Source organism: Ursus maritimus, unplaced genomic scaffold, assembly GCF_017311325.1.
Source record: "Ursus maritimus isolate PB19 unplaced genomic scaffold, ASM1731132v1 scaffold_9, whole genome shotgun sequence".
NCBI lineage: Eukaryota > Metazoa > Chordata > Mammalia > Carnivora > Ursidae > Ursus > Ursus maritimus.
Genome location: NW_024427107.1, coordinates 4,449,422 through 4,465,469, shown reverse-complemented (window position 1 = coordinate 4,465,469; position 16,048 = coordinate 4,449,422). Strand labels below are relative to the sequence as shown.

At 35.6% G+C, this 16,048-nt stretch overlaps 1 protein-coding gene across 1 annotated transcript in view; it reads left to right on the top strand.

The window, feature by feature from the left end:
- PXDNL (peroxidasin like) overlaps positions 1-16,048 on the top strand; it is a 450,345-nt gene that overhangs the window by 350,897 nt on the left and 83,400 nt on the right. The window contains exons 13-14 of the mRNA XM_040625808.1: positions 12,036-12,148; positions 14,582-14,738. Coding sequence (XP_040481742.1) covers positions 12,036-12,148; positions 14,582-14,738 — 270 coding nt within the window. The remainder of the gene's footprint in view (positions 1-12,035; positions 12,149-14,581; positions 14,739-16,048) is intronic.

Below are 16,048 nucleotides of genomic sequence, written 5' to 3'. Positions count from 1 at the left end.
TTAGTTGAGTAAGAAGATGTGAGGGCCAAAGGTGGGAATTCCTTTAAGGCAGAAGAAAGAAAAGCTGTGAATTGTACCATAACAAATCCTCAGGATGACACAGAATCTCAGAGGAGAAAGGAATCCCAAAAGCTAAGAATTATCTCCAGAAGGAGCTACAAAAAGGTACTTTCTATAAAAACTGATTTTTTTTTTTAAGATTCTGTATTTAAGGACCTGAAGAACAGCTTTCGTGCAGTCAAGGGAAATGAGCTTCTGTGAAAAGGGGAAGGGGAGCAGGTAGGCGGAGACTGTTTTTTTCCAAGACATTTCTTTGTGAAGGCAAGCCGTAAGAAGGTGACACTGAAGATGAGGTAAGGATATGGGCAAATAAGGGGAAGAGCTTATTATTCTGAGTATTTTCTTAAGGGAAGAAGGCAGAAAGATGGAAGAGAGTGAGTAAAAAGTGGTTCAAGATTTCTCAGGTGGCAAGATGGGATGGGATTTGCAAAATTCAATGAAGCAATTTGCCTGAAGGATAAGATAAGAGGCATTTCTTCATTTTAGATGAGGAGAGAAGGGCAGTCAGGAATGGGTATATAGAGAAGTACCTCTATGAAAGAGGAGTGTAGGAAGTTGAAGTATTTATAGTCTGAGGGCTTGTTTTGGCTTTTTGTTTGTTTTTGTTTTTCTCCTGTGGAGTAAAAAATGCTGATGTTTTGTTGGTGAAGGGTGTACTGAGAGACAAATTTTTTATTGTTGTTCAATAGGATCGGAAGTGACAAAGGACGTTTGTCTCTGATAAACCAGGACACATGATCACTTCAGATATTTTTGAAGGACAGGCATGAAGAACACAGTGCCAGTGTGTTGAACAGAAGGACAATGGGGTAAAGGAGTTGAAAGTTTGGGAAGGAAAGTGGTAGAGGTGATGAAACTTAGGATCCCGGCTGAAAAGGGAATGACACTAGACAGGTTGGTCAACAGGAAGAAGGAGGAAAGTTCCTAGCAATCTAGATAGCGACCAAAATGAGGAGATAATGGAGCAGGAGGAAGAGGTGGTTTTGCTGTAGGGTGTGGTATTAGGTATTTTCAAAAGATTGTAAGTGATGACGGGTAAGTGGTGGTAATGAGTAGCTAATAAGACAGGAGGTGAACATGGTTAGAGATACAGGACATCAGATAATGGAGGGCATGATGTGAAGTGTTAGTTAGAGATTCCTTGGGTGAATCAGGAAGGTCACTGCCTAATAGAGTCACCAGTCCTCATGAGATGTCCGCTATGCATTGTCAGGAATCTATAAGCCTTAGTTTTAGCAAATCTAAATAGAGTGGAAGATTTGACTATAACAAAATACAGTTCTCGCTTCAAGAACAGAATATTTTTATCTTCATAATAAATTTTTGATGTTACCATTTATTTTTATTTCAGTCATACAAAAAGCCATCAAGAAAGATATGATGAAAAGCCCTTATGCCCACTACTCCAATGAAGAAATAAACATCACAAATGTGCTTAAAGATTGTTTGTTCTTCTTCTTTTCCATCTGTTCTCCACTCCAACCTACTTGCCATTAACCTGAGTTTGGTGTGTATTATTCCCTACATGTCCACATAGTTGATTTATTTTAAAGTTTTTAGTTTGAAATAATTGTAGATTCACATTTAGTTGTAAGCAATAACACAAAGAGATCCAAACTCATTACCAAGCTACAGACTCCACCTACTAAAACCCTGGCAACTACTAATTTGTTCTCTATTTCTATAATTCTTTGTCTCAATAATGTTATATAAATAGCATCATATAGTATGTAACCTTTTGGGACGGGTTTTTCCATTCAGCATATTTATTTGGAGGTTCATCCAGATTTTGTGTGTTATCAGTTGTCTTTTTGATTATCCAATCATTTATCAATTATTCTTTTTACAGCTGAGTAGTATGCCACAGTGTGAATAAACTACAGTTTGTTTAATCATCCACTCATTGAAGGACATCTGGGTTTTAATTTGGTTAGTACTAGTAAAGCTGCTATACACATTCATGTACAGGCTTTTGTGTGAGAGTAAGTTTTCTTTCTCTGGGATAAATGCCCAAGAGTGCAAATGCTGGATTGAATGGTAGTGTCCTCTTTAAGTTGTTAAGGAAATTCCTAAATTCTTTTCCAGAGTGGCTTTGCCATTTTGCATTTTCCACCAGTAATGTATGAGTGGTCCAGTTTCTCTGCATCCTTGTTAGTGATTTGTGTTGTCACTATTTTTTATTCTAGCCATTCTGACAGATATGTAGTGATACCTTACAGTTCTAATTTGCATTTCCCTCATGACTAGTGATGTTGAGCATCTTTTCACAGGCTTATTTGGCATCTGTATATTCTCTTCAGTGCAATGTCATGTCTTTTGCCCATTTTCTATTTGAATTGTTTGGTCTTCTATTGTTGAATTTTGAAGGTTCTTTGTATACTCTAGACACTAATCATCTGTTGTGTATGTGGCTTGTAAATGTCTTCTCTTAGTCTGAAACTTGTCTTTGCATCCTTTCCACATAGTTTTCACAACACAGAAGTTTTAAAATATGATGGAATCCAGTTTATAATTTTTTTCTTTGGTGGATTACACTTTCAATACAAGATCTAAGAACTCTTTTCCTCGTCCTACATTCCAAAGATTTTCTCCTATTCTTTTTAAAGTTTTATAGTTTTACATTTTATACTTAAGTTTGTTGTCCATTTTGAGTTAATTTTTGTATGAAGTGTGAGACATAGTTCGTGCTTCATTTTATTCCCCCCTTTAGGTACCCAATCACCAAGCACCATTTGTTGAAAAGGCCAAATCTAGTGGATTGATTCTTCTCACTTTATTCTTCTTGGTGAAAATTGTTTAGGTATTTCAGTTCCTTTGCATTTCCATATAAATTTTAGAATAATCTTGTCTATATCAAAAAAAATCTTTCTGGAATTTTGGTAAGAATTGCATTAAACCTATTATCAATTCATGGAGAAATGACATCTTTACTATTTTGAGACTTCCAATTCATGGATATGATGTGTCTCTTAATTTACTTATATCACATTTGATTTCTTACAACAACATTTTGTAGTTCACAGCATACAAGTACCACACGTTTTGTTAGATTTATACATAAATATTTTAATGTTCTTGAAAAATTGTAAAAGGTATTCTTTTTTAAATTTTTGTGTTCTTATGTTCATTGCTTGAATATGTAACACAGTTGATTTTTTTACATTTATCTTGTATCCTGCAATCTTTTTGAGCTCACTTTGAAGTATTTTGTAGATTTCTAGAATTATCTGTATAGACACTAATGTCATCTGCAAATGGAGACAGTTTTATCTCTTCTTTTCTGATTTGTATGTCTTCTATGTTTTTTTCCTGTCATATTATACTGGCTAGAACTTCCAGTGCTATGTTAAGTCAGAGATCTGAGAGCAGACATCCTGGCCTTGTTCCATATCGCAAGGGGAAAACAATTACTCTTTCACCATTAAGTAAATGATTATTGTAGGTTTTTGTCTATGTTCATTTTCTTTTTCTTTTTTTTAAATTTAATTTTATTTTGGGATGCCTGGGTGGCTCACTCAGTTGGGTGTCTGCCCTCTGCTCAGGTCATAATCCCTGGGTCCTGGGATCAAGTCCCACAGCAGGCTCCCTGCTTCTCCCTCTGCCTGCCGCTCTCCCTACTTGTTCACACGTGCACTCTCTCTCTGAGACAAGTAAATAAATAATAATAGATAATATATTTATTATTAAATAAATAATATCTTTAAAAATAATAAATTTTATTTTGTTTTATTTAAATTCAAATAATTAACTTATCATATGTTATGAGTTTCTGAGGTAGAGTTCAGTGATTCATCAATCGCATATAACACCCAGTGCTCATTACATCACATGATCTCCTTAATGCCCATCACCCAGTTACCCCATCCCCCTACCCCCACTCCCTCCAGCAATCCTCAGTTTGTTTACTATAGTTAAAAGTCTCTTATGCTTTGCCTGCCTCTCTGATTTCATCTTGTTTTATTTTTCTCTTCCTTCTCCTGTGATCCTCTGTTTTGTTCCTTAAATTCCACATATGAATGAAATAATGTGAAAATTGTATTTCTCTGTTTGACTTATTTCTCTTAGCATAATACCCTCTAGTTCCATCCACATTATTGGAAATGGCAAGATTTCATTTTTTGATGGCTGAGTAGTATACCATTGTGTGTGTGTGTGTGTGTGTGTGTGTGTGTGTGTGTGTATCTTTCTACTATCTATCTATCTATCTATCTATCTATCTATCTATCTATCTATCTATCTATCATCTATCTATCATCTATCTATCATCTATCTATCATCTATCTATCTATATACATCTATCATCTATCTATCTATCTATCTATCATCTATCTATCTATCTATCATCTATCTATCTATCATCTATCTATCCCACTTCTTCTTTATCCATTCATCTGTTGATGGATATCTGGGCTTTTTCCAGTTTGCCTATTGCGGACATTGCTGCTATAAACATTGTGGTGAAGGTGACCCTTTGTATCACTACATTTGTATCTTTGGGGTAAATACCTGGTAATGCAATTGCTGGGTCATTGGGAAGCTCTACTTTCAACTTTTTGAGGAAGCTCGATACTGTTTTCCAGAGTGGCTCTACAAGCGTGCTTTCCCACCAGCAGTGTAAGAGGTTTCCTTTCTCTCAATCCTCCCCAACATTTGTTGTTTCCTGATTTGTTATTTTTAGCCATTCTGACTGGTGTAAGGTGGTCTCTCATTGTGGTTTTGATTTGTATTTCCCTGATGCCGAGTGATCTGGAGCATTTTTCCCTGTGTCTGTTGGCCATTTTTATATCTTCGGAGAAATGTCTGTTCATGTCTTCTGCCCGTTTCTTGACTGGATTATTTGTTCTTTAGGTGTTGAGTTTGATAGATTCTTTATAGATTTTGGATACTAGCCCTTTATCTAATAAGACATTTGCAAATATCTTCTCCCAATCTGTATGTTGTCTTTTGGTTTTGTCAACTGTTTCTTTTGCTGTGGAAAAGATTTATCTTGATGAAATCCCAATAGTTCATTTTTATTCTTGTTTCCCTTGCCTTTGGAGATGTGTATAGTAAGAAGTTGCTGAGGCGGAGGTCAAAGAAGTTGCTGCCTATGTTCTCCTCTAGAATTTTGATGGATTCCTGTCTCATATTTAGGTCTTTCATCCATTTTGAGTCTATTTTTGTGTATGGTGTAAGAAAATGGTCCAGTTTCATTCCTCTTCATGTGGCTGTCCAGTTTTCCCAACACCATTTGTTGAAGAGACTGTCTTTTTTCCATTGGATAGTCTTTCTTGCTTTTCAAAGATTAGTTGACCATAGAGTTGAGGTCCATTTCTGGGTTCTCTATTCTGTTCCATTGATCTATTTCTGTTTTTGTGCCAGTTCCATACTGTCTTGATGGTTGCAGCTTGTAATAGAGCTTGAAGTCGGAACTGTGATGTCACCAGCTTTGGTTTTCTTTTTCAACATTCCTCTGGCTATTCAGGGTCTTTTCTGGTTCCATACAAATTTTAGGATAATTTGTTCCAGCTCTGTGAAAAATGTTGATGGTATTTTGACAGGGATTGAGTTGAATATATAGATTGCTCTGGGTGGCATAGACATTTTAACAATATTTGTTCTTCCAGTCCATGAGCATGGAATGTTTTTTCATTTCTTCATGTCTTCCTCAATTTCTTTCATAAGTGTTCTGTAGTTTTTAGAGTACAGATCCTTTACCTCTTTGGTTAGGTTTGTTCCTAGGTATCTCATGTTTTTTTGTGCAATTGTAGGTGGGATCAATTCCTTAATTTCTATTTCTTCTATCTCATTGTTAATGTATAGAAATGAAGCTGATTTCAGTGCATTGATTTTATATCCTGCCACTTTGCTGAATTCCTGTATGAGTTCTAGCACTTTTGGAGTGGAGTCTTTTGGGTTTTCCACATAGAGTATCATGTCATCTGCAAAGAGTGAGAGTTTGACTTCTTCTTTGCCAATTTGGGTGCCTTTTATTTCTTTTTGTTGTCAGATTGCTGAGGCTAGGACTTCTAGTACTATGCTGAACAACAGTGATGAGAGTGGAGATCCCTGTTGTTTTCCTGACCGTAGGGAAAAAGCTCTCGGTTTTTCCCCATTGAGAGTGATATTCACTGTGGGCCTTCTGTAGGTGGCTTTTATGATGTTGAAGTATGTTGCTTCTATCCCTACACTGTGGATTGTTTTAATCACGAAAGCGTGCTGTCAGGGCATGTGACTGTTTCAGTAGGTTACTCAGCTGCCTTCAGCTCAGGTCATGATCTCAGGGTCCTGGGATGGAGCCACGCATTCGGGCTCCTTGTTCAATAGGAAGCCTGCTTCTCCCTCTCACGCTCCCCCAGCTTGTATTCTCTCTCTGTCAAATAAATAAATAAAATCTTAAAAAAAAAGCATGTTGTACTTTGTCAAATGCTTTTTCTGAATCTATTGAGAGGATCATATAGTTCTTGTCCTTTCTTTGATAAATGTAGTGTGTAACATTGGTTGATTTGTGGATTTTGAACCACCTTTGCAGCCCAGGAATAAATTCCACATGGTTGTGGTGAACAATTCTTTTAATGTACTGTTGGATCCTATTGGCTAGTAATTTGGTGGGAATTTTTGCAATCATATTCATCAGTGACATTGGTCTGTAATTCTTTTTGGTGGGGTCTTTGTCTGGTTTTGGGAACAAGATAACTCTAGCCTCATAGAATGAATTTGGAAGTTTTCTTTCCATTTCTATATTTTGAAACAGCTTCAGAACAGTAAGTATTAATTCTTCTTTGGGAGAATTCTGAGAAGCCATCCGTCCCTGGTCTCTTGTTTGATGGGAGATTTTTGATTACTGCTTCAATTTCCTTGCTGGTTATGGTTCTGTTCAGGTTTTCTATTTCTTCCTGTTTCAATTTTGATTGCTTATATGCTTTCTAGGAATGCATCCATTTCTTCCAGATTGCCTAATTTGTTGGCATATAGTTGCTTATAATATATTCTTATAATTATTTTTATTCCCTTAGTGTCGGTTGTGATCTATCATTCATGATTTTATTAATTTGGGTCTTTTTTCTTTTTGATAAGTCTGACTAGGGGTTTATCGATCTTATTAATTCCTTCAAAGAAGTAGCTCCTAGTTTCATTGATTTGCTCTGCTGTTCTTTTGGTTTCTAGTTCATTGATTTCTGTTCCTCTCCTGGTGGGCTTAGGCTTTATTTGTTGTTCTTTCCCCAGCTCCTTTAAGTGTAAGATTAGGTTGTGTATTTGAGACTTTTTTCTTCTTGAGACAGACTTGTATGGCTATATCCTTCCCTCCTAGGACCACCTTTGCTGCATTCCAAAGGTTTGAACAGTTGTGTTTTCATTTTCATTTTTTCCATGAATTTTTTTAGTTCTTTAATTTCCTGGTTGACACATTCATTCTTTAGTAGGATGCTCTTTAACCTCCATGTATTTGTGTTCCTTCCAAATTTCCTCTTGTGATTCATTTCAAATTTCAAAGCATTGTGGTCTGAAAATATGCAGGAAATAATCCCAATCTTTGGTACTGGTTGAGACCTGATTTATGACCCAGTATGTGGTCTATTCTGGAGACTGTTCATGTGCACTTGAGAAGAATATTTATTCTGCTACTTAGGATTGAATGCTCTGAATATATCTGTGAAGTCCAACCGGTCCAGTTTGTCACTCAAAGCCCTTGTTTCCTTGTTGATCTTTTGCTTAGATGATCTGTCCATCACTGTGAGTGGGGTGTTATAGTCCTACTATTATTGTATAATTATCAATGTGTTTCTTTAATTTTCTTATTAATTGGTTTATATACTTGGCTGCTCATGTGTTGGGGGCATAAATATTACATTTGTTAGATCCTCTTGTTGGATAGACTCTTTGATTATGATATAGTGACTTTCCTCATCTTTTAGTACAGTCTTTGGTTCAAAATCCAATTTGTCTGGAGACATCTGGGTGGCTCAGTCAGTTAAGCATCTGCCTGTGGCTCAGGTCATGACCCCAGGGATGGAGTCCTACATCGGCTCCCTGCTCAGTGGGGAGTCCACTTCTCCCTCTACCCTTCTACCTCCCTGCTCGTGATCTCTCTCCCTCTCAAATAAATAAATAAAATCTTTTTAAAAAAATTAATTTGTCTGATATAAGGATTGCCACTCCAGCTTTCTTTTGACATCCATTAGCATGATAAATGCTCACTTTCAATCTGGAGGTGTCTTTGGGTCTAAAATGAATCGCTTGTAAACAGCATATCTATGGGTCTTGCTTTTTTATTCAATCTGATCCCCTGTGTCTTTTGATTGGAGCATTTAGCCCACTTACATTCAGAGTAAGTATCGAAAGATATGAATTTAGTGCCATGGTATTACCTATAAAGTCTTTGTTTCTGTATATTGTCTCTGTTCCGTTCTGGTCTATGTTACTTTTGGGCTCTTTCTTCACTTAAAGGATTTCATTTAATATTTGTTGTAGGGTTGGTTTAGTGATCACAGATTCCTTGGTTTCTGTTTGTCCTGGAAGCTCTTTACCTCTCCTTCTATTCTGAATGACAGACTTGCTGGATATTCTTGGCTATATTTTTTTCTCTTTTAGCATGCTGAATATATCATGCCAGTCCTCTCTGGCCTGCCAGGTCTGTGTGTATAGTCTGCTGCCAGCCTTATGTTTCTACCCTTGTAGGTTAAGGACCTCTTTTCCTGAACTGCTTTTAGGATTTTCTCTTTGACTCTGAAATTTGCAACCTTCACTATTATATGTCTACATGTTGACTTATTTTTGATTTTTTGGGAGGTTCTCTGTGCCTTCTGGACTTGAATGCCTATTTCCTTCCCCAAATCACTTATAATTTGCTCAAATATACCTCCTGCCCCTCTCTCTCTTTCCTCTTCATCTGGGACCCCAATTTTTCTAATATTGCTTCACTTTATGGAGTCACTTATCTCTCAAATTCTCCCCTCTTGATCCAGTGGTTGTTTACCTCTTTTTCTCAGTTTCTTTATTCTCCATCATTTTGTCTTCTATATCATTTACTCTCTCTTCTGCTTCATTTAGGCTAGCAGTTAGAGCCTTCATTATTGACTGCATCTCAGTAATAGCCTTTTTGATTTCTACCTGATTAGAGTTTAGTTATTTTATTTCTCCAGAAAGGGATTCTCTAGTGTTTTCTATGCTTTTTTCAAGCCCAGGTAGTATCTTTATAATTGTTATTCTGAATTGTAATTCTGACCTCTTATTTATGTCCATATTAAGTCCCTGGCAGTTAGTACTGCCTGTTGTTCTACTTTTGGGGATGAGTTATTCCATCTTGTTGTTCTTAGCAGAGAAGAATATATAAATGAGAGAGTAAATACAAAAACAGTAACAATGACCCTAGAAAAATACACACTAAACAAATCAGAAGAGATCAGATACCAAAAAAAAAAAAAAAGAGAGAGAGAGAATAAAATCAAACAGGTGAACAGAAAAGAACAATAAATGAGAAAGAAATTAGATCCCAAAATTGTAAAGAAAGAAAAACACATATATATGTTTATGTATATGAATATACATATGTATATGTATATATATGTATATACATATATACACATGTATATATATACATATATATTTCATTTATATATATATACAAAATAAAACTGAATACAATGAATATATATGTATATACATATATGTATACATGTATATACATGTGTATATATCTATACACAAAATACATATATATACCTGTGTGTATATATATATACACATATATGTATTTTGTGTATAGATATATACACAAATAAACTGAATACAATGAAAGGAAGCCAAAAATGAAAAAATATATACATAAAATATAAATGTAAAAATGAAAATTAAAAAAGACTTTTAAAAAGAGTGATAAATTAGTTGAAAAGGAAAAAAAATAAAACTGAAAGACTAAATCATGAGAAAAAAACATGAATTCTCTCTACTATTTTCCCCTAATGCTGTTCTGTATTTTGCAGTTCTGTATGATCAGAAAACATGGTTAGCAGGATGTTCCTGCTGTTCTTCTGGGCAGGGGCCTGTTGCGCTGATTCTCAAGTGTCTTTGTCTGGTGGAATTGCATACCCCTTGCCAGGGGCCTGGGCTCAGTATAAGTGGCTCTGGATTGCTCTATGTGGCTTTTGTTCCCTGAAGCCTTTCAACACCACTTTGGGAGATCAAAATGAAAAAGAAATGGGCAGTGTCCTGATCTCTATCCACAGAGCTGAAAGTTCTGTGGATAGAGATCCACAGAACTTGCCTCCCCCTTGCCCCACAGTTCTTGCCTCCCCTTAAGTGAGCCCTCACAGAAAAGCAATCAATTACTCTTGTTTCCCTGTTTTCTGTCCACACTGTGTTCACCCAGCCTTTGACGGAGTGTTTTTATCTCAGGCAGGAGACCCAATTTGGAGTCTCCAAACTTTATAGAGGAGGAGGGAGGGGGGTTCTTGCTGCAGTTCTGCCTCTTGCTGTGCCCCTGATGGAGAACAGTCACTCAACTGTGCAGCAGTTTGTGGTTGATGGAAACAATGAGCAGAAAGCCCACTCCTGAACAACCCCATTGCAGCTGGCTTCCCTGCTCCAATCGTTGGGAATGCTGCTGCTCTCAGGCACCTCCCTTCTTTCTGTGACCCTGGGGCTCCAGAGAGCACACTGTCCCACCTGGGATTCCACCCCACTTTGCCACCTGAGCACCTTTCAGGCAGGGACGTCCCCAACCAGAGCAGACTTCTAAAAGTTTCAGTTTTACCCTCCACTGCTTACATTACTTTATGGTACCAGTCTCCTTCCCTCCGGGGTTTATCTTCTGATATATCACCTGAGATTCACTTCTCCTCACCTCCTACCTCACAAAATGTGGTCATTTTTCTCTTTGTAGAATTACAGCAGTTCTTTTCTTAGATCTCCAGTTGAGTTTGCAGTTTTCAGAATGATTTGATAGCTATCTAGCTGAATTCCAGGGACCAGACAGAACTAGGGTTCCCTACTCCTCCACCATATTCCTGTCCATGTTCATTTTCAAGTTGTGCAGCCTCTCTATTACTATTTTTCTGAGAGTTTTTAGTTAGTCAAACACTTTCTGCACTAATTGAAATTATGAGGACTTTTTTTTCTTAATTTTTTTGTATAGTGGATTCTCAAATACTGAACCAGTCTTGTACCCCTGGAATAAACTCTCTTTGGTCATGGTGTATAAACATTTTTTATATTGATGAATTCTATTTGCCAATACTTTATGAATGATTTTTGTGTCTATATTAATGAGAGGTACTGGTCTATAGGTTTTTTGGTTGTTTTTTTTTTTTTTTTTTGATTTTGGTTCTGACTTTATCTGGTTTTGGTATTAAGATAAGCCTTCTAAAAAGAAGGAAACATGCCTTCCTCTTTTAGTTTCTAGAAGAGATTCTATGTTGGATAGAATTCTAGATCTAGTAAAAAGATTTTAATTCTTTCTTAAAAATGTATGTTTTGGGATTTAAAAAATATAGGATTATAGGGTTACAATGTTATTAATAGTTATAGGGTTATTCCAAAGATCTATTTCATATTAGGTCAGTCACGATAGTTTGTTTTTTGAGGACACAAAGTAAGATTGAATGTCTTTGTTTTAGACAGCAATAAACTTTTGATGTTACCATATATCTTTTTTTCAGGCTTATGAAAAGATATTGAAAAAGAGTACTAAAATCTTTGTACCCACTACTCATCTGAAGAAATAAATAATAAAAATATTTAAGGGTGAATGTTAGGGTTAAAGTATCAAGGTTAAAGGCTTTGTGTATTTCTCTTTCTTTTTTTCTGTTCTTATCTCTATCCTAATTATCAGTACCCTGGCTTTGATATTTATTACTCTCTCTGATGTCCAAGTAATTGCTTTTAAAAACACTAGTGTGGCTAAACAATATCATATCCAGATTTACATGATTTGACTTAGATGGCACATGTTGACAAAAATGGTATTGACATGATGTCATTTTGATTTGTTTCCACAGCTCTCCCAGTGTTTACTCAACTACCTCAGGATGCAAGTGTAGAGGTTGGCAAGAATATAAACATTCCATGTCATGTTCAAGGAGAACCACAACCCATAATTACCTGGAACAAGGTAAGATCTCAACTAAAGGTATAGTAATATTAAAAACATTGACAAATGTATTGACCCACTGAAAAGAGGTAGTGATTCTCACATTGATTTATTACTGTTGTGAATTTTGCTAGCAAGTAATATTTTTTACACTGAAACAAGTTTATTTCCAGCTTTTTTGTTGTTGTTGTTATTGTTGTTGTTGTTGTTGTTGTTGTTCATTTTTTTAAGTGACTACATCTGGTTTTGGTTCAGGGCTTTGATAAATTTATCCTTTCTTATTTGCTTGGTGATGAAAGCTTCATAAGCACAACTAAATTCTTCTAAGGAATAATTGCTTTTGTCTTTTGTAAATTAAGAGTTTTAGTAACTAGCAAGAAACAATTTTGAATTTGAATTTGAATTAATAACTCAGAAATGAAATAAAAGTAAGGCATTAGCTGAAACAAGAATGAAAAACTTGGTTTTAAAACAAAGTAACATGAAAAAAGTCCTTCTGTAGGTTCAAAACTTGAGTGACTTTAAAGAAATAATAGCTTCTTATTTATATATTTTACTTCTTTTGGTTCTTTGAGGTTTGGTGGCTCACTTCTCTTGTGCTGTAGCTGACCATCACAAGCAGTTCTTTATAAAAAATAAATTTAGTGGTCTCAAAGTTGAACCTTTAGGCTCAGGTACTTTCAAGTAGTCTGAATAGTTTTTATAATTTCTTTTGAATGTAATATTATATAATTCTAATATTTTTTACTAAAAATAGGAAATGTGAAAAATACACATTTTGGTCAGTCTCTAAAGCCTTATTTGACATTATACTAAATACTGTATCATATAATCGTATCAGCAAAATAGCTCAGTCTAATTTCTAAAAGGTAGCTTTTAATCCCAAATGAATTGATTGAGGACTGATTATATGCCAGATGTTTTATGAATGCTCTCACATTTAATCTTTATAATAATCCTCTTCTATTCACAAGGTTAAGATAGATGTGAATTAGGCTATTCCCAAAATAAGCAGATAAGGAATTTATTGGAAAGCTAGCTGATAGCTTAGAGACTCTAAGCAAAGGCTATAGAACTCTAGGGTTAGCTTGAGAGTTCTGGTAGTACGTAAGGAGAGCAGATAGGAAGGGAGTACTTTTGCAAAGAAGATGTAATGATGGTCCAGGAAGAGGAAGTGGAGGGAGATAGTCCTAAAGGAAAAACCCCGTGGACCTTATTGCTTGTGCACCTGGTCACTTCTTAGCCTTCTGTATGTCTGGTCTTTTTTCATCTGCCCTCCACCTGGTAGGTCCTGTTAGTTCCTCTCATCTCCTACCCTGAGTTACCAGCCATCCATCACCTTGGGCTTATTTTCTAGTAGTGGCCAAAGACAACTGTGAGAATCTGAAGACCTATGAAGAATTTTTTTTCACTCTGAACCTTTCTGGTTACATTCTCATCTACTAGTCATCACTGGGGTATGAATGAGTTCTTTTGAAACAGCAGTTTCCATCCTCAGTTTCTTGTGAATCTCTTGGGGGAGGGGTAGGAAAGAAGCATCCCCTGCTCCACTCCAACACAGTCCTAGAGAGCCAATTTATTTTCCTTTTTAAAAATTAATAGCATAATAATGAAAAGTACATAAATCCATACTAATTATAACTGAATACACTTTGATACACTTTGATAATTTCATATGAAACATAGTCATCTTATCTTCTTAAGGTATAATTTTAATTGAGAAAAAATGATATATAAAGCTTTGCAGCTACATAAAACTTAAGAGTTCGTATAAAGAAGAAAAACAAGAGGAATCAGAAACATGAAAATATTTTGATGCTTTTAGTTGGTAGATTTATGATAATTTTCCTTCTTTTCAAATTTTTTTATTGTTGTTGTCAGAGTCCTTTTCTAGAAGTAAGAAAAATATGAATAAACTATGTATTCTTTCACTGAAATGATGATTTTTAAATGTTCATAATATTAAATAATTACATAATTGAATTTTGACTATCATTTTAATCAAGAGAGAAAGATAAACCACACTTCCTAGAAAGCGCTTTCTCTCTTTTTTCTTCTTTTCATTAGATTCATAAAATACCTCATTTAATGCTTGACACAGTAGGTGCTCAGTAGACTTTTGTTGAACAAATGAAACCATATCAAACAAAATGTAAGATGTTATTTTTTAAGGAATCATATTTTCTTCCAGTGACAATTCTTTTTTTTTTTAAGATTTTATTTATTTATTTAACAGACATAGAGACAGCCAGTGAGAGAGGGAACACAAGCAGGGGGAGTGGGAGAGGAAGAAGCAGGCTCATAGAGGAGGAGCCTGATGTGGGGCTCGATCCCATAACCCCAGGATCATGCCCTGAGCTGAAGGCAGACGCTTAATGACTGCACCACCCAGGCACCCCAATTGCGCCACCCAGGCACCCTAGTGCTCCAGTGACAATTCTTTTCACTCCCTAGGCAGGTGTTCAGATTACTGAGAGTGGCAAATTCCATGTCAGTGGTGAAGGCATGCTAACCATCTATGACGCAGGGCAAGCTGACCAAGGAAGATACGAATGTGTGGCTCGGAATTCATTTGGCCTTGTCACAGCCAACATGTTTCTCACAGTTGTAGGTATGTATGGCTCTTCATGCAATCCAAATAAATGTCTCTGATAGCTTCAACTCCTAATCCTAAATGATTTGCCTCACTACCCAAATTCCCTTATATGTTTTTTTCTACTCAAATGTGTTAATATTAAATCAGAGTTATTTTAATTTCTTAAATCTAAGTTTTAAGTGTAAGCTACATTAAAGGGTATCAAACACCAAAACTATCAATGGCAAAAGTGAACAAAAATAGGAAGGATTTGCAAATGTATATCACATTTTCTTAGGAAATGAAATTATAGAATATAAGATACATTAATAACTAAATAAAGTGGAGTCAGGGATTTAAGGATAAATGGAATTTAACATGTACGAGTTACTCTGATCTGGTATATTTAGTTCCATAATAAAATTAAAAATCAGTCAATCAATCAAACTTCCAGGTAAGATTTGCCACTAATAAGAACAAATATCTCAATATTTTGGAACTTTTATTATTGGTCAACATATTTGGCATTGTTTTACATTTTGTCATTCATCTGGTTATTTAGCTGTAGCCCTCTGCTAGTTGTTTACAAATGGTGATGGCTTAAAAAAATTGTCATAGTTTTACAAAAAATAAAATCCTTTTTTTTTTTCAATCAATCAGTTTGTATTGGAAGTGAGAGAGTCTAATTGCGGGCAGAGTCAAGTAGAAACCTCAGCTGTGGGTATGGGAATGGGGACTGGCTGTGATGATGGACTGGCATGTTCTCCACATGGGGAAAGCATTCAAGAAAAGCACAGCATGTGGGGACATGGGAAGTGACATTAGGGTTGCTTTTTTTGTGGGTGGGTTTAGGAGCTTTTGCCTTACTGACAATCAGCAGTTGAAGTAAATGAGTTTAGCTGCAAGCATATGGAGTACTATTTTAGGCTTTGCCTGCTTTTTGGTTTCCCTAGAAATGGGCAGATTTCATAAATAGGGTTTTACAGATTTATTTTTTCCTTTTAGTTTTTCCAGCTTTTACGGGTCTCTAAAACTGTTGGGTAACTCTTCTCATTATAAATAGAGGCCTGGATAAAAATAGATTTATTTAATTAAATCACATTTTTAAAGATGTCACTGTCTTCCTATTATGTAGTACAATAGTTTCATACACTTGAAAATTCTCCTGAGAAATCAAACATCCAAATACTCATCTGTTTGGGTGTTTTATATAAACTATATATTTTCATTAATGGTGCATCAATCTTTATATATTTATTATATTGTATGGTAAAAATACAGAATATTAGTCTTAAAATTATAACAATGTATCTAGTAACCAGCAAATATTTATTCTAGGAGGGTCA